Raw genomic sequence first — 23,510 nt, 5'->3', positions numbered from 1 at the left:
GTGATCAAGCGTCTCATCTTCACGTGTGTGTGTGTGTGTTTGTGTGTTTATAGATTAATTCATTTTCTTCCTGGTAATGGTTGACAAGAATATAGTCGAGTTTAGCACTATAAACAGTTAACAGTTAAGGTACATTATCACCACCAGACGGCAGTAGAGAAACTCTTTAAAAAAAACACAAACTCTTATATCTTTTTCTGTTTAGCGACATCAATAAGGTAAGTTTCTTCAAATAATGTGGACTCGTTGAGTTCAGGAAAGGTCAGTGTCATTGCAGACAGTCGCGCGTTAAAATACAGTTTACAGTAGCGTTTACTGAAGCAAGAAGAGTTCTGCACAAAATGCTTGCTCTGTGGGATAAAATGGACACAAGAATGTTGTGCCGTGAAAGTTGGCAGAAGCTTGAAGATATCCGCGTTTGTGCTGGAGAATTAAGTGATATTTCTGAATGTAGGCTATACTGAAGATCATATATCATCTCGCTGGCTGAACTTTGACAGGACCCTATAGTTTCCCTTACGCTTTTCACGCGCATATAGAACACAAATTTCACCTGGGATTAATGTACATGGTGAAAGTGTTCTTCTTTTCTATTATTCATTATTGATATATTGTAGCCTACAGGTAAATGTGCCATGCCGTTTGAGGAGTTCATCGCGGGATGGATTTCAGGTAAGTTAGGCTATTACTTAACTTTGGCTTTGGAACAAAACTTACCAACTGTCTGGTTACAATAACGTGAAAAATATATATTTTATTTGCTTTGACTTTGAATCTGCTCGGTTTATAAGCGAAAAAAGAAAAGACAAAAAAGTTAAAAAAAAAAAAAAAAAAAAGCCTGTTAGTATCATATTCTTAACATCTTTTCTTACTCCATACCTATAACATATACCATGGTATCATTAAGTAGCCTACTGTATCAGAAAGAATACCATAGTATATCTAATACTATCTCTTTACTGTGATACTGCCACAGTATTTTTTTTGCATGGTAAAAATAAATATATGAATTGCCCCATACTATTATATATGATTCACAGTTCCAGATTGCAAACGTGTAAATGATTCACAAAGGGTTAATCATATGTGGTGTTAGGTGCTGTTGGTTTAGTTGTCGGACACCCTTTGGACACAGTAAAGGTGAGTTTCCTTGACAGTAAAACAACAACAAAAAAGGATGATGATTTGGTGATTTTCAATAACTGACATTACTGAGATTATTAGTTTATTCCTTTGTTTTGGTCATAGGTGCGCTTGCAGACCCAGTCTGTGTATAAAGGGATATTTGATTGTGTGGTCAAAACTTACACACATGAAGGAGTAAGTCTTCACTACATTGTGCAATAAGAAGGAAAATTCATATACATATAGTATATAGTGTGTGTGTGTGTTTCAAAGTCTTGTTTGTAATGCCGAATTCTGTGACCCACTGAAATCTGTGACAGTAGGGTTAGGATTAGTATTGGGATTAAGAGTAGTCGGATTAGTTATTGTTATTACTCAGCATTTATGTAAATTCGTAACACAAATTTGAATACTTCTTTATGCTACATAGAGATAAACTCTCAGGCTTATATATTGTAGCAAGAATTTGTCAGTTAATTTATCATAATATATTTACATATTTACCACAAGACAAAATATCAAGTTACCCCATTAAAAGTTTACATCCCTTTGGTTATAAATATTGCGTGTCACAGGACTCAGAGGCAGACAGAAGATGAACTCAACTTATTGATGATGGATAAAACATTTATAAAGACGGTCCTTAGTTGGCAGGGGAGACGAGTATATGAGGAAACCAGATGGAGGATGCAAACACAGTCGAGCAGACTATGGAGAACGGATGATGAAGGTTGATGACAGTCCCAAAGTCAGTGAGGAGGGATTTGGGGAGGCTCGTTGGGTCCAATGTGGCTTCAGCATAATATCATACAGTAGTACAGTATAAATTAAGGTTTATACATAGTTTCCATGACAGAGCTATGAATCTTTTCATCTTTGTACAGGAGCTGCCAGTTTGCCAGTCAAATGATTATTAAACAGCAAGCACAAACAATGCAAAAGCGGCAGCCCTTCCGGTGCTCTCAGTGTCCGAATTCACTCGTTTTCATTCACTTCTTTAAGTCAACTATATTATTTGAGTGATGTAAGGAAGAGTGAATAAGGGTTTGGGGGCCGATTTCGGACACAGCAAATGTTTAGATGTGTATGAATACCTCAGTTATCTTCATTGTGAAAACATGGATTTCAACAGCATTTGGGAAAAGCTCAAATGGTCAGAAGATGCTGGAAAACCAAATAATGTACAGGGCCTGGAGATGTTTCTGAAGAACACTACAAACAAGGAACTCATGAATAACTATCACAAACCATGCAAACATTAATATAGGAAGCAACGCACCATAGTAAAACCCAAGGGAATGTAAATTTGTGAACGCAATATTTTGTGTACTTTCATTTATTATTTTATCCTGTGGCATATATGTAAATATCTGTTATGTGAAACCAGGGCAGTACTAAATAACAACAAAATGCAATTTTTGTGATCCTTATGATCGTGTAATTTAAAAAAAATTATAAACATTGTGCAGATTCTGCAAACTTCTGCTCTCACCTGTATTGCATTAGTTTGCATGTTTCACATTATGTTAAATAAGTACAAGAACAGCAACATTAACTCAAAATTATGTTCATTGTTATTACTTAGCAGCACTATAATAATTCTGTACATGAACATTAAGTGTGAAGTTTGACACACATTTTAATGTTTCTTAATGCTACATACACTGTTGTTCAAAAGTTTGGTTAGTAATATTTTGCGTTTTGTTGTTGAAATGATTTAATACTTTTATCCAAGGAAGCATTACATTGATCAAAAGTGACAGTAAAGGCATTTATAATGTTATAAGTAATAAGATTAGATATAATGTAATACGATTTCTAGGTAACACTACAATAAGGTTTGTTAACATTAGTTAAATTATTAACTAACATGAACTAGGAAAATTAAATTGAATGTGGAGGATAGGGTTAACTATGACAAGATGGTCCACTCCAGTGTCGGCTCCAGCTCCTGAGTCCACTCCAGTGTCGGCTCCAGTCCCTGAATCCACTCAAGTGTCGGCTCCAGCCTCTGAGTCCGCTCCAGTGTCGGCTCCAGCTCCTGAGTCCGCTCCAGTGTCGGCTCCAGTCCCTGAGTCAGCTCCAGTGTCGGCTCCAGCCCCTGAGTCAGCTCCAGTGTCAGCTCCAGTCCCTGAGTCTGCTCCAGTGTCGGCTCCAGTCCCTGAGTCAGCTCCAGTGTCGGCTCCAGCCCCTCCAGTGTCGGCTCCAGTCCCTGAATCCGCTCTAGTGTCGGCTCCAGTCCGAGTCTGCTCCAGTGTCGGCTCCAGTCCCGGAGTCTGCTCCATTGTCGGCTCCAGCCCCTGAGTCAGCTCCAGTGTCGGCTCCAGTCCGAGTCTGCTCCAGTGTCGGCTCCAGTCCCTGAGTCTGCTCCAGTGTCAGCTCCAGTCCCTGAGTCTGCTCCAGTGTCGGCTCCAGTCCCTGAGTCTGCTCCAGTGTCGGGTCCAGTCCCTGAGTCTGCTCCAGTGTCGGCTCCAGTCCCTGAGTCTGCTCCAGTGTCAGCTCCAGTCCCTGAGTCTGCTCCAGTGTCGGCTCCAGTCCCTGAGTCTGCTCCAGTGTCGGCTCCAGTCCCTGAGTCTGCTCCAGTGTCGGCTCCAGTCCCTGAGTCTGCTCCAGTGTCGGCTCCAGTCCCTGAGTCTGCTCCAGTGTCAGCTCCAGTCCCTGAGTCTGCTCCAGTGTCGGCTCCAGTCCCTGAGTCTGCTCCAGTGTCGGGTCCAGTCCCTGAGTCTGCTCCAGTGTCGGCTCCAGTCCCTGAATCCGCTCTAGTGTTGGCTCCAGTCCCTGAGTCTGCTCCAGTCCCTGAGTCTGCTCCAGTGTCGGCTCCAGTCCCTGAATCCGCTCTAGTGTTGGCTCCAGTCCCTGAGTCTGCTCCAGTGTCGGCTCCAGTCCCTGAATCCGCTCTAGTGTTGGCTCCAGTCCCTGAGTCTGCTCCAGTGTCGGCTCCAGTCCCTGAATCCGCTCTAGTGTTGGCTCCAGCCCCTGAGTCCACTCCAGTGTCGGCTCCAGCCCGAGTCCACTCCAGTGTCGGCTCCAGTCCCCGAGTCAGCTTCAGTGTCAGCTCCAGTCCCTGAGTTTACTCCAGTGTCGGCTCCAGCCCCTGAGTCAGCTCCAGTATCGGCTCCAGTCCCTGAATCCACTCCAGTGTCGGCTCCACCCCCTGAGTCAGCTCCAGTGTCGGCTCCAGTCCCCGAGTCAGCTCCAGTGTCGGCTCCAGCCCCCGAGTCAGCTCCAGTATCGGCTCCAGTCCCTGAATCCACTCCAGTGTCGGCTCCAGCCCCTGAGTCAGCTCCAGTGTCGGCTCCAGTCCCCGGACCGCGAGTCAGCTCCAGTGTCTGCTCCAGTCCCTGAGTCGGCTCCAGCCCCTGAGTCAGCTCCAGTGTCGGCTCCAGTCCCTGAGTCAGCTCCAGTGTCGGCTCCAGCCCCTCCAGTGTCGGCTCCAGTCCCTGAGCCCACTCCAGTGTCGGCTCCAGCCCATCCAGTGTCGGCTCCAGCCCCTGAGTCCGCTCCAGTGTCGGCTCCAGTCCCTGAGTCCACTCCAGTGTCGGCTCCAGCCCATCCAGTGTCTACTCCAGTCCCTGAGTCCGCTCCAGTGTCGGCTCCAGCCCCTCCAGTGTCTGCTCCAGTCCCTGAGTCCATTCCAGTGTCGGCTCCAGCCCCAGAGTCTATACGAGAATTCCCCCCAGACCAAGAGTCTGCTCGAGAGTTCAGCCAAGAGTCTCAAGCCAGCTGCCTTTCCAGACGATCTATGTTCTCTAGCCAATCTGATCTGCCTGAGGTTAAGTTCGTCTGTTCGGATGTGGTGGTCTTCGGCTCCGCCTTGGAGGTCTTCAGGTCCACTGTTGAGATCTACTGTTCTGCCAGCTCCACCTTGGGAGTCTTCAACTCCGCCCAGCATCATGGACCTTCTGCTCTGGATTCTACCCTTGCTCATCCTGTCCTGGCTTCTTCCTCCCCAGTTGGATTTATTTTGGTGCGAAGTTGCACCTTTAGGGAGGGGGGAGTACTGCCACAATCCTCAGTCACCGGCCCTGTCACCACAGAACTACATTTCCCAGCATCCCTCCTGGTTCCCACCTGCACTCAGTCAGCCATCACCACACCTGCCACTGGTTATCACCTCATCAACACATAAGCACTCACCTCATGGTCTGGTCTCGTTGGACGCTAGCATATGTTAACTTACCTTTTGATCCATACCGAGCTACTTACCCGACTACCTTCCAGTGACATTTACCCGTGTTTCATTATCTTCAGCCTTCGGTCATCTTCAGTCTCCAGCCCTCCAGTTTGCACCTTTAACGACAAGAACAGTTATTCACAGCTAAGTGTTTGCTGCTATTAATGAAGGTCACTCGCCTACTTGCATCATTTGTTTCCTGCACTTACCTGCAAATAAACACCCTTTGTGGAAGTTACCTTTGTGCTGTATTCTTGTTTGCTGACAGTTATAATATAATGTTACTGTTTACTGTATTTTTGATCAAATAAATGCAGCCTTGGTGAGCAGAATAGATATCAAAAAAGGTAATGGTTGTGTATGGATAAACTCTCAGGCTCATGTATGGTAGCAATAATTAATAAGTTACCTTTGCGTTTATAAAAGGTAATCACTTTAATGACACATCTTCTTTTTGCTTTATTCTCCAGTTCCATGGATTTTTTAAGGGCATGTCATTTCCTGTCCTCTCTGTTGCCCTTAGCAATGCTGTGGCCTTTGGTTCCTACTGTAATGCCCTGGATTACCTGACCCGGTCCAACCGCAGCGGCTCTGACCAAAACAAGCGCTCGCCGCTCACAGCGGTGTTCATTGCTGGATGCTTCTCAGGTCTAGCACAGGCACGTCGGGGGATCAAGCCTGCAAAACACCAAAACAATCTAAAAGAGCACATTGCATGTCACTAATTTGTGCTGTTTTGATCCTCTCCTCCGACAGTTGTTTGTTACAGCTCCGATAGACCTGGTCAAAGTGCGTCTGCAGAACCAGACGGAGGGCAGGCCAGGTGGGAGTAAATACAGAGGCCCCATGCATTGTGTAGCTGTGATCTTACGGGAGGACGGGGTGAGAGGGCTTTTCAGAGGAGCGTGGGCTCTGGCCCTACGAGACGTGCCTTGTTACGGACTTTACTTTCTGCCGTACGAGCTCATGTGCAGGATGATGACTGAGGAAGGAAAGCAGCCAGGTGATTGGGAATGAATAAATAAATTAAGAAATAAATATTCATACATTAAATAAATATTTTTATGGCTGTATATTACATTGTATATTATACTATACATTAGTATTTTATATTTTTAAGTTTACATTTATGAAGAATTGTAAAAAATAAAAAATCTAATATTTATATTTATAGCATATTAATATGCATACAGTATATTATATTCATATTGTATATATTAATGGCTGTGTGTACTATATTATAATATATATATATATATATATATATATAGATATAATATATATTAGTATATTCATAAGTTTGTATTTATGGCTTTATTTACAGTGTGTAAATATATAGATATTTACATTTTTGGGAAGTTTATTCAAATGTAATCAAATATTAATTTATGTTTATGGTATATTCATATACATATAATGTATGTGATATAATTTATGTTAGGTTAAGTTTATATGTATTATAAATACAGTATATTATATACATATTTTTGTTATTAATGGCTGTGTGTTCTATATATTATATAGTATATGTATATATGTGTGTATATATAGAGAGAGATAGATATAGATAATATACATTCAAATTATATACAAATTATTTAGTCTTTTAAACTTTTGGGAAGTTTAATAAAATGTAATAAAATATATTATATGGTATAATATTACATAATAATAGAATTTATGTAATATTATAATTTATGTAAGTATATTTGTAAGTTAAGGGTAACACTTCACAATAAGGTTCCATTAGTCAAGGTTAATCAATGCATTCATATTATTAACTAACAATGAGCAATACATTCATTACAGTACATATTAATCTTTGCTAACATCAATTAACAAAAATACAACTGTTCATGTTAGGTTCATTAACTAATGTTAACAGATACAACTTTTGATTTTAATCATGTATTAGTAAATGTTGAGATTAACATTAACTGAGATTAATAAATGTTTTTTTATCGTTATTCCGTAACAAATTAAATCTTATTTTAAAGCGTTACCAATTTATGAAATATAAATATTACTATAAAATATTTTATATATAAAAATATAACATTTTATGAGATATTAATTGATATTTATATACATATAGTATATTATATTTGTAAGTTTATTCTGTTCTGTGATTTGTGAAGACCGGTTGAAACGACTACTTGGCTAAATGATTAAAGCGGCTTACAAAAGGCAGTTCAGAAGCCCAAACATGATCAGTTGAGTAATATAACCATCATGTGTGCTTCAGGTAAGGATGCAGTGCTATTGGCCGGTGGTGTTGCTGGTGTGGTCACATGGGCCTGCGCTACACCCATGGACGTGGTGAAGGCTCGCCTGCAGATGTGTGGAGGTGGCGGTCGAGTGTATGCTGGTGTTCTGCACTGCATCACTGTGAGTGTGTGTGAAGAGGGCGTGCGAGTGCTGTTCAAAGGCCTTCTCCTGAACAGCGTCAGAGCGTTCCCTGTGAATGCTGTGACCTTCCTCAGCTTTGAGATGCTAATGAGAGCCATGACTGACGACTCCTCACACTGAGTTCTGCAGGGATGGTGGAGTTATAGGCCCAAACCTGATACCTGTTAGCATTTTAGCACTGGTTCCTGAAGTCAATGGGTTTTTGGTTAAATGACAAGCTCACGATATTTATTTATTAAAGCCCTTATTTGTGTTGCTAACAAGCGTCTAAATGTCACTACAGAGGTTGTAGACATTAAACATCATCCCATCAAACTCATCTACTCACTTGTCACTATCTGACTGACTAAATCTCAATGGTGATGACGTTCAAGTCATGTGACCGTGGTTCATTTCCACTTACTTCTGGTGATTGTGTTTAAGCTTCAAAATTAAAAAAAAGTTATGGTCATTTATGAATTATTATCATGATGGACAAAATGTGTAAGTATCATAACCTTTTGTTGGTCACAGTGCTTATTTTCTGCAATAATCCAAAAGCCAATGGAAAAATCCCATTGGGTTTTAGTCGAGGGAAACCGATACAAAAATACATCATCACTTCAGCCCTCGTTTAGTGCCTTTACAGCTGATGACATCATAGTGGTGCTGATCTTGGCGTTTCCCAGCGACTCGAATATTTGGATATTGTTCATTAGTGGTAATTTAAAATGCGGAGACAAAGTACTCACTTTTTTATATGTATATCAAATGTAAATTTATGTCCCGGTTACATTTAATTTTCTTGGTTAAATGAACAACATAAAAAGAGAGACCATACAATTCTATTTTGTATTTTTACACGATGAAATTTATACTTGGTTTAGTAAATAGAACATTGCATAAAGTTTTTACACATTTCACACTCCAAAATAATAAAGGCAATAACAATTTAAACTATATATATTATTTGTAAACTAATGTTCAGCTTTTCTTTTTAATGGTCAACTTATTTCCAGCAGTCATCAAGCTTGTACACACTGTTCTCAGACACGAAGATGTACCTTTAATTTCAACAAGCTGATCGATCAACAAAAACGCGATGTTAGGATAGGATGATCTCATTAAATTTACATACGAATAAAGCGACTCTCTGACCCGTTTCACTGAATGAAATGCTTTTATTAAGCACAGAAAATAAATCTGACTTGTACCTCAATTTGTGTATACACTGCCCGGCCCGGCAAAAAAAAAAAAAAAAAAAAAAAAAAAAAGCAAGTAGGGCTGTCAAACGATTAATCGCGATTAATCGCATCCAAAATAAAAGTTTGTGTTTACATAATATATGTGTGTGTACTGTGTATAATTATTTTTAACCCTCTGGGGTACTTCATTTTAGACTCACACTCAGGACTTTCGGGTCAAAAATGACCCGGAGGGCGGCATTAAGATACATTTTATTTGAGTAAAATCAATGAAATATATTTTTGTTCAATAATATTTTTTCTTTTCTTTTTTGGTGTTTTGAGATAATTTTATGATTTATAATTAATATTTATGCAATAATTAAGACCCATTTTTTCCCATTGAATATAATAGAAAATTTATATATATATATATATATAATTAAAAAAAATGTTTTATTAAAGCTGTATTTCATTTTAGAGTCAAGTCTAGGCCTCATGAAAGCAATTTTGGAAATGAGATCGGAGCCATCTGGTGGACACACTAAGCATTTTTATCACGCAATAGCACATTTTTACCACTAGTGGATTTACAGCTCTCTGTAGAAACCTATGGTAGAAACACTCTAGTGATTTTTTTCATATATTGTTTAATTTTTTTCAGGTTGTTGATTTGAATATATAATAACAGATTCTCAAAGACTATTTTTGTCATTTTTTTTTATTAAATTTTTTTTTTTTTTTTTTTTGTGGTTGGTTTAAATGGTAATTTGAAGTGGCAGTTTTACTTTATAATACAGTCAAACCTGAACATTGCATTATAAAGAGAACAAATGGAAAACATTTAGTCACCCATTGTTTTAAGAGATTCACCCCTTCACTGTTGTGTGCTTTTTTTTCTGCATCCTGGCTGTTTTGCAGATTGTATGCACAAAAAAACTCTGTATTTTCACATTTTTGCCAATTTCCCATTCATTTCCTATGGGGGTCATTTTTGACCCGAAGGTCCTGAGTGTGACTATGTTTTTTTTTACGACCACTTAAGACTTTTCAAATCCTGTCCCCAATTGTTTTGGGTGTTCATATACCAAGTACCAAAAAAGTCACCAAGTTTCGGACAATTCCGATGAAGCTACAATTTTTAACATTTATTTTAAAAACGCTTCGGGACATTTTTGTCCCGAAGTACTATAAATACCCACACATGCATGTGTATTTAAGAAATATTTGCATATATATACTGTATATAGACTGAATGTAGCCTATATATAATGTATATTTTATATAAATATAAACATTTTATATATAAATAACATTTTTCTTAAATATATACTTGTGTGCATTTATATACAAAATAATTATACATTTTGGATGCGATTAATCGTGATTAATCGTTTGACAGCCCTAAAAGCATGTGCTTAAGAGTCAATGACTGGATCATTATTGCTGTGATTATGTTGTTTCTAGCATGTTTGGCAACAGTTCTTCTAACCCTAATCGATGGAGTGTGTAGCTTTTCATCTTTTAAACAACCATAGGAAACACATGGTCATATTCCAGGATGACAATGTCAAGATTCATCAGGCTCAGATTGAGGAGCATTAAGAATCATTTACACACATGAATCTGCTCCTCTGAGTCCAGGGGCCTGTACCATGAAGGTAGCTGAACAAACTCGGAGTTACAGGATTAGTTTTGAGTTGACAAAACCAAACCGATGCAATCAGGCTTTATTGGTACCATGACGCAGCTCATCAACTTTCTCTGTCAACTCAGGCTTTGATCTTAAGCTATGATTACTCCACGAGCGCGTGCACATACCAAAGTGACGTTGGCACCGAACAACCAATCGCGTTCGAAATGGATAGAGCGAGAGCGATATTTTCTTTCCGCGGAGGAGCAATAGATAATCATTCATAATTACGATGAATTTAAATATGTATTACAAGCTTGAAACAATACGGTCTCTGCTGCCAAAGCAAGAGAAGACTGTTGGAGAAAGATTGCTGATTGTGTTAATGTGTAAGCTAAATAAATGTGTTCTTTATTCATGTCAAATGATGTATATATCGGCTATGAATGTATGTGTGTGTGAAATATAGCCTATATTTTTATAATATATAAAAAAAATTGCATATACTAATAAAGATTAATATTCATTGATTTTTAGATGCAACTCCAAACGTTCTTGGCAGCTGATAAAGACAAAATATAAAAATAAAATTCAAAGTAGCCTAGTAAGTATTTACACACAACCTTTTATTATTTTATTATTAACACTTGTTTGAGGCAAACCGAAAAAAAGAGTGAAATTCAGAAAACCAGTGGAGGGCCACTCCTCCAGAATACACTGAGTTGGCTCTGATAGGAATAAGGGACGGCCGATTTTGGATGAGATTACAGGTGCTGTACAGTCTGACCCTGGTGCCGGCTCCTCGAAGCAAGTAACACTGGGTACGTGTGCGATACATTACTATTTTAAGTTTTAAATATGGCTGACTGTATGTTCTGCAGTAGAGGGAAATGCAGTGTCCCTGTTGAAGCCAGCACACACACACACACACAGTCTCCCACACAGAGGTCAGTATGCAGCAGACAGAACACCAGAAACATATAGGCCTACTTTTATTTATCAGGGAGGAGGAAATGATGAAGACACTCTGTCTGTGTTCTGGGACAGTGGCTGAGGTGAATGCACTGGGCTTTTTATTAAGGCAAACATTTGAATGTGTGGCATAAAACAGGGACTGGCCCAAGTTACACATCTCTTTTATTGTAGGATTTTTCACAACCTGTCCCAGAAACTGAAGCCTCAACCTCTACAGGCTTCAAAAGAAATGTGAACAAGGTAAGGATTTAAAACCCTTGACATATATTACAGGTGTTTGTCAAGGAACTTTTTGTAAGTTGATTAGCCTCCCAAAAACTTGTAATGATCATGTTCGTGGTGGAATTATTTTTCAGGTGGAAACAGACTCAGTCAGGGCCCTTTACAAAAGGAGCCTATAGAGCTAGACTGCACACTAAAGGAGCCTATAGAGCTAGACTGCACACTAAAGGAGCCTATAGAGCTAGACTACACACTAAAGGAGCCTATAGAGCTAGACTGCACACTAAAGGAGCCTATAGAGCTAGACTGCACACTAAAGGAGCCTATAGAGCTAGACTGCACACTAAAGGAGCCTATGGAGCTAGACTACACACTAAAGGAGCCTATAGAGCTAGACTGCACACTAAAGGAGCCTATAGAGCTAGACTGCACACTAAAGGAGCCTATAGAGCTAGACTGCACACTAAAGGAGCGTATGGAGCTAGACTGCACACTAAAGGAGCCTATAGAGCTAGACTGCACACTAAAGGAGCCTATGGAGCTAGACTGCACACTAAAGGAGCCTATGGAGCTAGACTGCACACTAAAGGAGCCTATAGAGCTAGACTGCACACTAAAGGAGCCTATAGAGCTAGACTGCACACTAAAGGAGCCTATAGAGCTAGACTGCACACTAAAGGAGCCTATAGAGCTAGACTACACACTAAAGGAGCCTATAGAGCTAGACTGCACACTAAAGGAGCCTATAGAGCTAGACTGCACACTAAAGGAGTCTATGGAGCTAGACTGCACACTAAAGGAGCCTATAGAGCTAGACTGCACACTAAAGGAGCCTATGGAGCTAGACTGCACACTAAAGGAGCCTATAGAGCTAGACTGCACACTAAAGGAGCCTATGGAGCTAGACTGCACACTAAAGGAGCCTATGGAGCTAGACTGCACACTAAAGGAGCCTATAGAGCTAGACTGCACACTAAAGGAGCCTATGGAGCTAGACTGCACACTAAAGGACCCTATGGAGCTAGACTGCACACTAAAGGAGCCTATAGAGCTAGACTGCACACTAAAGGAGCCTATGGAGCTAGACTGCACACTAAAGGAGCCTATAGAGCTAGACTGCACACTAAAGGAGCCTATAGAGCTAGACTGCACACTAAAGGAGCCTATAGAGCTAGACTGCACACTAAAGGAGCCTATGGAGCTAGACTGCACACTAAAGGAGCCTATAGAGCTAGACTGCACACTAAAGGAGCCTATAGAGCTAGACTGCACACTAAAGGAGCCTATAGAGCTAGACTGCACACTAAAGGAGCCTATGGAGCTAGACTGCACACTAAAGGAGCCTATAGAGCTAGACTGCACACTAAAGGAGCCTATAGAGCTAGACTGCACACTAAAGGAGCCTATAGAGCTAGACTGCACACTAAAGGAGCCTATAGAGCTAGACTGCACACTAAAGGAGCCTATAGAGCTAGACTGCACACTAAAGGAGCCTATGGAGCTAGACTGCACACTAAAGGAGCCTATAGAGCTAGACTGCACACTAAAGGAGCCTATGGAGCTAGACTGCACACTAAAGGAGCCTATAGAGCTAGACTGCACACTAAAGGAGCCTATAGAGCTAGACTGCACACTAAAGGAGCCTATAGAGCTAGACTGCACACTAAAGGAGCCTGACTGTGAGCTGAGGAGGCTCCACATTTAAAAAATAAATGCAACAGCTGGATTAAACTGATCTCAGTATGTGAACTTATTTAACCAAGTAACACTTTAGCATAGCATGAATATTTATTAATGCAACTTTCTATTGCTCTCTTACTCCCCCCCCCCCCCTTTAGGATGCCAAAGATCATCTCTAACTTTTACTATGATTTTACTGACACATGAGGGTCATGATAGGGAATTATTGTGTAGGTTTTGCTGTCCCAATTCAAATTAACAGTGTTTTGTACTGTACCAAATTTAACTAGCTTTCCTCAAAGCGATGACACAACATACTCACGGAAAGTAGATTGTTATCTGTTAATTTTACTATTCATTTAAAGATTCATCTCACAGAAAATAATAATTTCACATGTTCACATAATCTCTATCTGAACATTAAGGCTGTGAAAGGACTTTCTATTAACATAATCTGCCTCATGTTCTCCTAGAGAAGTGGAGATTGCAACATGTGTGCAGGCTATTGCTCCAATGACTCTATAGGGAATCCTATCATAAGATTAACCAAAAAAAAAAAAAAAAAGATTCAAAATAATGCTTAACATGTACTGTATTGTACAGTACATTTGTGAAATTTGCTTTTTGAAAAAAAAAAAAAACGTGATGTCACCCTATCAATATATCTTACCGGCAATTTTATAAAAACCCTCTTATGGACATGGTCAATAAATGTCTGGGGAACACTATTAAACTATTAATGTACTCCTGCAGAGCGAGGACCACCTTGCGAATGGTTCGACAAACCGTGTTTTCCCCTAGATTCTGTGCATCACCGATCGTGCAAGTATGTAGGCTACCCACTTGCAAAAAAAACGCAACGCAATACCATTTATGGTACAGTAAGTGCATGAATTCGATGTGTTAAATTATTTATGTGCGGCTCAAGAAGTTCGAAAAAACTTGAAGTTCAGAAAAGGCAAGGGGATTTTGTCCGGCTAAAAACTCTTTCTCTACGATGTGCTCGTCTAACAATTTGCGCTGAGATGTCCACAGGATTTGAAAGAAAATGTAAAGCCATTGCAACAAGCACTGGGAATTAGTTACGTCACCTATATGTTTCTTTGCTCACAGCTGATTGGTCAAACTTCAGTCTGAGATCTCGAATCCAGAACTTAACCTGCCCCGGAGCAGGTTAGCCGTGCAGCGTAAGGTACCATGGCAACGAACACCGATTAAAGCCGAGCTACTTTCATAGTACCTAAAACCCAGGGTTGGTGGAAACTAAGCTGAAACATAGCTGGCTAGCCACCTAAACCGGCTTCATGGTATAGGCCCCTGATCTTAAACTCATTTAAAGTGTTTGTGATGTGCTGGAAGAGACGTTACAGAGTTGGACTCTTGCATTATCAATACAAGATCTGGTCCTAAAACTGATGCGCCTCTTGATGGAAACAACATTTGGTCAAGATCCTGTATGTACGGTTTGTACATCAGGTGTTTGCTGGATATTTTTGACCTGTTTGTACATACAAGAACACTCTTACTCTGAAACAAAGATTACGCTCATTTCATCGGGTCTTTGCTTCCTAAGCCAGAGACGTTTATTTCAACGTTTATTACAAGATATTTAGTCTTGCAAATCCTGTTTCTGTTCACATTTCCTTGTCCTTCGTTTTCTGAGCCGTTTTTCATTAATTCACACCCGTCTCAATTCTTCAACAAAAAAAAACAAAGAAAAACCTAAGCTTGCTCAATGCTGAACAAATCAGGCAATTTCAGAGACCAGCAAGCAAAAAAGCCACTTACAAGGGGCCATTTATAACTATTATTCAGTCTTACCATATTAAAAACAAAACCTTGCTACTAAATACTTCATTGATGGCATTTGTGCTCTAGGAAACAAAGATATACATAACATATCTATTAATACATTTTGAAATATTACCAACTAAAAAGTTGGTCACTTGGTTATTTCATTTTTTCAAATTATTTATTAATATACAACCGATAGGGTCGGTTTCAGAAAAACATGTCATATTTCCTTCCTCCCTAATTTATACACTTTGTCCTTGTCGATCAGCACAAAGCCTAATAAAATGTCCTACAAGATCTAGGTACAGAGGACTTGTGGCTTAAAATAAAAATTTGTAAGAGAAAGAAGTGCCGTTCTTGCATCTCACAAATATGATTTTTCTTCTACCATTCATAATTTTGTTTAAGCTATTGTTTTCTCTAATGCACAGATTTAACCTGCCCAGTGAAAACTTAATGAAAACACAATACCATATCTTAGTGCAAACAGCTTTTCTGGATGTTAAAATTTATTTTTTGATGCCAAAATACTTCATGACCTGAGATGAAAAAAGAATTCTAAATTTGTACAAACAGTAAATCAACCTCTATGTTATTCCTTAAACAATCAACCAAATATTAAATTGCTAATTGACATATATCTAAATGAAAAAGTTCACCCTGAAATCACACAATAAAGTTTAAGAGAGTGTCGAACACTTCTCTTAATTTCCTGGTCCTGTTCATTCAAACAAACTAAATTAGTTTGCATTCATTTTGATCTCAACACATACAAATATCATCTTAAAAACATTTGATTTCTTAATTTCCCTCTACATGTTCCCATTCTCTGTTTGGTCTCATTTTGTAATGCTTGTGTATGGTCATGTGACATTAAGTGCCGTACTTTCTTCTGATGTTTGCATGTCATCCTAGTGTTACCGCAGAAGCACAGTCCAATCTGCCGCCGCGTTGACCGCTGGCTTGCGTAGAGTCAAAACTGCATGTGTAGAGTCGAACTCAAACTCTAACGTCGACTCGGTACCATCTGAAAAAATAAATAAATAAATCAATCATTCCATATGTTGTGCAAAATCTTAACTGGTTTTACTTCTGGACCCAAATTTACTTTGGACAACACCAAAATTGAACAAAAATGTCCAAAATTTTAGTTTGAATTAATTTGTATCAACATGAGCTGGATAAACCCAACAACATGTGTCCATTTGTCCATGCATAAACAACAGAAGTACGACTGTATAAATGTTTGGTTTCTAAATGCTGTCAAAGGGCTAATAATTGTTGACTGAACCATTATCATTATAGGTATTTATAGTGAATCGGTATTTAAAAAGTCATGTTTTGTAGTTGTAGTTAAGTTGGCTAACTTCTACAAAATGACGTATGCCATTTAAAAACATTGTTTGAGATCTAATTTTATTGATTGCAAGGCACTGGATATTAAAAACAAAAGGATATGGCAAAAGGCAACTTAAAGAACAAAACGAGCAATTTATGATACAAAAACAAACATCATCACCGTCATATATTAGACTAGCAACAGTGACACCGACCTGCATTTCTCAGAGTAACGGAGGACGGCTGACTGCCTCCGATGATCACAATCTTTTCTATCCAGGAGCCAGTGGAGAACTGGGAGTCTGGGGACAGATTTCTGACAACACAAGAGATGAGAAACAGCATGGCAGTGATGCGTGACTGCACTTTTCTGTCCACAGATCACTTTTACTTCTGTTTATACATTTCTCAAACACCAAGAAACTCTGCGAAGGCTGTGACGCACCAAGCCGACAGTTTTTGCGGTGTGTTCTTCTGCAGCGTCGGCACAAGTCAGACCCAAGAGTGGATACTTTGAGCGATTAATCACGTTTAACCGGTTTGTTTTCCGCCGTCGGTGAGCGAGAGAACTCTGGCTGTTCTGTCATCTTACCCGAGCATTTCAATACGTGAATATTTTCAGAACGATGGCCGTCTGGAGTGAAGAAAGTGATCAACATGATTCATATTCAAAATGGTAAGCAATAACTGCTTTGCTTTTCTGGTTGTACATCCACAGTCCTAGTTTGGGTTTCCCATTTTAAATGACGAATATAAAACATCGAAACCTGCTGATATAGACCGTTATTTATTCTCATGCGGACACAAAACAAATGCTAGTTTGCCGTTGGCTGTAGTCTGCGCTGTGTGTTCAAGCGCAGCTTCTTTTTTTCTCTCACACACATCTGGTCCACTATCTTTGTGGGGACTCTCCATAGACGTAATGATTTTTATACTGTACAAACTGTATATTCTGTCCCCTTACACTAACCCGACCCCTAAACCTACCTATCACACAAAACTTTCTGCTCTTTTACATTTTCTAAAAAACATTATTAAGTATGTTCATTAATCAATTTCCCTTGTGTGGACCATTGGCTAGTCCGCACAATGTGGGTGATTTCACGTTTTACTATTCTTGTGGGGACATTTGGTCCTCACAATGTAATTAAAACAACACGCACGGCTTTCATCACTAGCTCTTTGATGTCGGTTTGGTGTCACAGCCTTAAAGAAAACAGCAGACTAACCTGGAGGACAACATGTTGGCAGAGAAAGACAGACGTCTGTGGACAAACTGCTTTGACGTTTCAAAGTTGAAGGTATGGAAGTCATCGATGTACAGCTCTCCTTCAGCAGAGCCCTGGAGCAGAAGACAGCAGTGAACGTGCAGCACTGATGGCCTGTTTACAGCTGCTATTAAGATGCGTTTTGGTGGATCGGATCACAAGTGGACGACACTAAATACAGGTGTAAACGGGGTCTAAGGCCTCGTTTACACTGTCAGTGAAATGTGACCCAATTCCGATTTTTTACTCGTATGCGACACAGATCGGATGTGTTCTAAAAAAAACGCATGCATTCGGATATTTCGAGATCGGTTTCAGGCCTCGTTCATATGTGGAAATAAATCAGATATAAATCAGATATGTGCCAATGCGACTCATGTAAACAGGCTGATCGGATTTTCTGGAGGCATTAGGCTACGTCTCCACAGTTTAATGACGAGAGAAACCCCGACGCGCATCTGCGGATGGACGGATGGCCCGACGAAACATTGTGTCGTCGTAGGAGAGGAATGTGGACACACGTTGACAACATATCAAAGGTTGGCTTGCTCATCCTAAAATTTCGGACCCACTGCGCCTCGTTAAAGATCTGCGCCTGCGCCACGATCTCATGAAAGTGCGTATATTGAACTTTTTTTTTTTTTACGTGCCATTTACGCCAAAAATATTTTTTCTGTGCATGATACGCACTTTATGGCGTTCAATACGCACGTTTACAGTGCGTGTCATATGCAAGCAAAAACTATTTTTGGCGTAGCCTATAAATGGCAAAAGAAATAAAATTCGTGCTATATTCACTTTCATGAGATCGTGTTGTATGTTCCCACCAGTCCTGAGATCTCGCTGTGCGTTCGTCCATCTGAGCAAGAAGACCCCTTTAAACATGCACGATGTTTCAGTCAAGTGTAAACACATGACTCGGATATGGGTCACAATTTAAAGAACGTGTAAACGGACGGTCAAAAAAAAAAAATCGGATATGGGCAACAAATCAGAATTGGGCATCAAGACCTGCAGTGTAAACGAGGCCTAATACGCTTTGAGCTTGTCCACTTTCGAACACTTTCAGAGGTAGTGGAAAACACATTCGACCGGATTGCTGTCGTAGTGTAAACGCTCATGTGATCGAATGTGTTCAAACAGCCACAGAAGAAACGTTACTGGCCTAATGTGTAAACATTATGAGAAGAGCTCTAGCCAGACGGGATTTAAACTTTGTCGCCTGAGGACTCAATTTTGGACTGAAGAGGAAAAACGTACCAAGCACAATGTTCTCTCGTCATTCCTGATTTCTAACACACACTCACAGTGTACGGCGTGATCTTGCGGCTGTCAGAGCAGAAACTAAAGCTGATGCTCTCCGTATGTTCTTCCGTCGTCTCCAGTCATGTTCATATGTACATTGTGAGAGCTTATTTTGTCCAATAGACCGAAAGATCTTAAAAAACCCATACATTTACCCGCCCATAGACCCTCGCCTCGAAGACATCAGGACAGAAGTGGTTGAAAGTGGACAAAAGAGGCGGGTTAAAACACCAGGTGTAAAAGGAAATGTGTCTCCCTCATCTAATTGTGATCCGATCGACCAAAACGCATCTTAATACCAGCTGTAAACAGGTTGAAAGATGAAAACAATATCCATGTATACCGTCACATTCTGTTTGGATTTTACTGCTTCACATACACACCAGGATAGGATGAATTACCTGAGAACTGAGAGCAACATAGAGACTGTATGGATCATTCTCCATACAGGAGGAAGACCTCCTAACACGGTCTTTCCTGCAGATAATGGACCCTCCTCGCTGGAAAACTGGGATCTGGAACACGAGACCGAGGAAGTGCAGAAGCAACAAATAGAAAGGTAGGATTTAGTTGTTTGATAAAGACTGAAGCACACAGTATAGTTGCAGGAAACAATTATAGAAACTATTCCTGAAATAAGTCTATAGGAAAACTGTTTGGAATATAAAAATCCATTGGACCCGTCATGGAAATGTCTAAAAATAATCTGAACCAGTGTGTATTTAGTATTATTCAGATACTAGTATAGTTATAAGTTAGTAATTTTTGTTGTCATTTTTATGTAGTAAAAAAAAAAAGTCAATATAGCTTTTATTTTAGTTTGTTATTTTAGTACACTAAGTTGAATTCAAGGAAAATTAAATTCTAACTGAAATAAATATTTTATTTTATTTAAAGCAACAACAATGTTTTTTTATGGCTTCAGTTAACTATAATAACCCTGATTTGAACCAAACTTGATTGAGCAATGTAAAAAAAAAAACAAGAACACTGTTTTGGCTGCTAATTTATGCAATCTTTACAAACAAATGAAAGTCAATAACAGAAAAGGTCAGGGCTTACTGAGCTCATAGTGACAGGAATGTAGAGGCTCTGATCCCCATCATGCTTCTGGAAAGTGTGAACATCGTACCAGACCTACAAAAGAAACCCAGAGGAAGTGTTTGAGACTTTAGAGAGACTTAGGTTGTGTTCACACTTATTGTTCGGTTTGCTTGGTCCGGACCAAAAAAACCCGAACCATTTAGTCCTGGTCCATTTAACAATGGCATTTTAACATCGAACCTAAACACGTTTTATTCAAACAAACCGCACTAACAGAGCAATTGATGCCAAGAAGTGTGAACACACCCTCTGAGGAAATAAAAATCCATTCAGGGTGTGCCATTCATTGTTGAGAAATACATTACCTCGCCTTTCCCAGGCAGAAAGGCAGTAACACCATTAGCGCCCTCATCGGTAACGGGGTGTACCAGTAAATCCTTCCCTATGAAAAGAAATAAATCTGTGTTAGCCTTCTCTGCCACAACAGTTATTTGGGATAATCATAATTCATGTTTAAAAACTCACCAATCAAGTACTCATCCTCAATTGAGAAAGTGGCTACGTCATCAGGATACTCTACCCATAAAGGTCTATGAAAAGATTGAGTCAATCAATGATATGATCCCTTAAATAACATTGCTTGCAAATTGCAGTTTGTTTTTTAAACCTAATACTACATTTGGTGTTTTAAGTGTTTACTAATCTAAACGCCTCTGATTGGCCATTGCACTCATAATGCCGGAAGCTAATGATTTTAGTTTAAGTTTTAAATGTGGATATTTTTCTTACAAAAGTGCATCGCTGCACTTCAGAAGGCCTTTATTAACCCCCTTATTAACCCCCTGGAGCCATATAGATTACTTTTATGATGGATGATGTGTTCGGCTGAAAGACAGTCATATTCACCTAGGATGGCTTGAGGGTGAGTCAATTATGGGATGATTTTCATTTTTGGGAGAACAACTCCTTTAACCCAGAGGTTCTCAAACTTTTTTGGTCACGGCCCCCTTTAAAACATTTTTTTTTTTTTTTTATCTGGTGCATTCACACTGGCTGCTTGTGATCCAATCCACTGAAGAGGTGCTTTTCTATGGCGAGGAACTTCTGTCAGGCTTGTTCACACGGTGACAAGTCAATGATCTGAAGAACAACGATTCAATGGAATTGGTGTTCAGTGCGGCTTCATAAAGGCAGAGCGCCAACTGCTATTCACACACTTGAAGGCCCCGTACACACCGGGACGAATATCGGCGCACGTTATTCAACGTTTTTCAACGCGTTTGTGTTCACACCCAAGCGATTTTCGCTGACGATGAGCCGAGTGAACATGCAAATTCATTCCCTGACATTAGATGGCGCTTAATGTAAAACAGAAATAGTCCTATTTTGTAGTCGCTGTCGCGTTTGTCATATAGTTCTTTATGTTCCGACACCAGCAGCTCTACATTCCAGTGTTTCCCCTAGGATTTTTTTTCAGAGGGGGGGGGGGGGGGTTCGGGGGACTGCTAGTGTTGCGGAGCGGGCGTGTTACGGATACGTGGTGTACATTTTTTAGCAATCAAAAAGCATGTCTAATTAATTGAAATAGTGTATTATGAATTATTAAACGTATACAAGATTTTAAAAAAAAATGAAAAATTTCACACTAATTCTGTGTTGTTTTTTCTGGTAATAAAATGAAGACATAAAACACAAATTTTATCATTTATCATCAATTTTAATCATATGAAATTAAATAAACTTTTTGTCAAATAACGTGCTGCACAATGAGCTTTACTGTTAAAATTAAAACATGGATTATTCCTTAAATTCAGTTTTGATGATAATTTATTTGGATTAGTGTTAGTATTATTACATTGGGACATATCTAAATTCTACTGTACAACGGTAATATATCTCTGTCAAGTTAAACCGAACTTTTATTTTGACGGGTTGCCGTGAAGACCTTTTGAGTTTGTGTGTTTGTCATAATGAAGCGGTTAAATGATCACGAAGTGACTTTCGGAGTGGATCTAGAGCCTGGAGAGGAAGTTTATGCATTTGTGTCTTCATATAGGCCAAAAAAACAGCGCAAGCGTCACACGTCCTTCAGTGTGTGTGTGTGTTAAATTAAACTGCGCGTCGGCTGCACCATTCATTCACACAGAACAAGCAGGATTCGTATTTAAATTGTCTTTGTGGTTTAATATCCACACACACTTGTCTACATCCCGATTTGATTTCAAGTGTATACTGAACTGCTTTCTATTTATTCCTCAAAAGATTGACAAATTCCATGAAATTCCGCGATATACAGTAAATTTCTTTTTTATGACTGGATTTCGTCAGCAATTTAGGGGGGGCGGGGGGTCGTTTTGGGGGGGCGGGCCACCCCCCCAAAACAATGGTAGGGGAAACACTGCATTCATCTGGCCTTGCATCTTCCTCGTCTTATTTCTTCCCGGCAGTGTAGACGCTACTTGGCGTATATCTTCTTCGCCGTTACGTGCGTGTGCTCGGCAAGACCGTTTTGGGTTTGAGCGCTCCCAAGTTGTGTTTTACTGTAACTTCAGAAGCTCCAGACACGTGAGCAAAAGCACCAATCTCATTGGTCGGATAGTTGACGCGGCAAACCAAAAAAACGAACCCGAGGCGTTTAAAAAAAAAAACGCTTTAACGCGTGCCGTTTTTTGCGTCGGTGTGCACACTCACATTGGCGCCCTTTGTTTAGTCACGAGGCGTTAAACGTCGGCAAATATCAGGCACGAAATTCGTCCCGGTGTGAACAGGCCTGAATGCTGTTGCAACGGCTGTTTTCTGGGGTTTTTCTGCTGATCTCCAGCAACCCACACTTTGAGAACCACTGCTTTATCCGCAAGAGCCATAATATGTTTAGTTTAATTGTGCAGGGCATTTTTGCCACCTTATCTCGAATTTGGTGGGCATTTTTGCCCCTGAGTGTCACTGCTGACTCACCTCATAACAGGCTGTCCAGTGTGGTGAGCGTTGTAGAAGAGCTGGTACCAGTAGGGCAGGAGAGCGTATCGCTGGCGTACCGCCTCCCGGATGAGGCCGGTGTTCTCTGGGCCGAACAGCCAGGGTTCTCTGCGGGGCGTGTCTATGTGAGCATGTGCACGGAAAAACGGCTGGTAAGCTCCTGCCTGATACCATCGCACCAAAAGCTCAGTGCTGGGATGTTTAAAGAAACCGCCAACGTCGGCTGAGGAACAGAAAGACAAAGGTACAGCATGTGAGACAAAAAGAAAAAAACTCCCCACTTACTTTATTTTAATCATTTGCAATGATTTTCTGCCGGTAACCTTAAAGTGCTGCTTCATAAATGTAATGTACACAAAAAATTTAACTATTCCAAACTTTTGCTAATGTCTTTAAAATAGTCT

The 23,510-nt window shown here is 40.0% G+C and overlaps 2 protein-coding genes across 6 annotated transcripts in view; one reads left to right on the top strand and one right to left on the bottom strand.

The window, feature by feature from the left end:
* Positions 1–363: 363 nt before the first annotated feature.
* On the top strand, positions 364–7,914 carry LOC130082549 (solute carrier family 25 member 45). Its single transcript, XM_056247430.1, has 6 exons — positions 364–672; positions 1,097–1,140; positions 1,249–1,320; positions 5,770–5,958; positions 6,056–6,302; positions 7,545–7,914. The coding sequence occupies exons 1-6, from the start codon at positions 636–638 to the stop codon at positions 7,826–7,828; spliced, it is 873 nt and encodes a 290-aa protein (XP_056103405.1). The 5' UTR covers positions 364–635; the 3' UTR covers positions 7,829–7,914.
* Positions 7,915–15,861: 7,947 nt separating this feature from the next.
* The window catches only part of ganaba (glucosidase II alpha subunit a), a 32,331-nt gene continuing 24,682 nt past the window's right edge, over positions 15,862–23,510 (bottom strand). For all 5 annotated transcript variants that reach the window (XM_056247425.1, XM_056247427.1, XM_056247428.1 and 2 more), the window contains 8 exons: positions 23,086–23,329; positions 20,656–20,720; positions 20,496–20,572; positions 20,149–20,223; positions 19,488–19,601; positions 17,743–17,855; positions 16,729–16,829; positions 15,862–16,202 (listed from right to left, as the gene is read on the bottom strand). In XM_056247425.1, coding sequence (XP_056103400.1) covers positions 16,093–16,202; positions 16,729–16,829; positions 17,743–17,855; positions 19,488–19,601; positions 20,149–20,223; positions 20,496–20,572; positions 20,656–20,720; positions 23,086–23,329 — 899 coding nt within the window. In that variant the 3' untranslated portion in view covers positions 15,862–16,092. The remainder of the gene's footprint in view (positions 16,203–16,728; positions 16,830–17,742; positions 17,856–19,487; positions 19,602–20,148; positions 20,224–20,495; positions 20,573–20,655; positions 20,721–23,085; positions 23,330–23,510) is intronic.

The sequence above is a fragment of the Rhinichthys klamathensis genome, unplaced genomic scaffold (genome assembly GCF_029890125.1).
Source record: "Rhinichthys klamathensis goyatoka isolate OS25496 unplaced genomic scaffold, OSU_Roscu_1.1 h1tg000046l_1, whole genome shotgun sequence".
NCBI classification, from domain to species: domain Eukaryota; kingdom Metazoa; phylum Chordata; class Actinopteri; order Cypriniformes; family Leuciscidae; genus Rhinichthys; species Rhinichthys klamathensis.
This window is presented reverse-complemented; position numbering and strand designations above follow the sequence as displayed.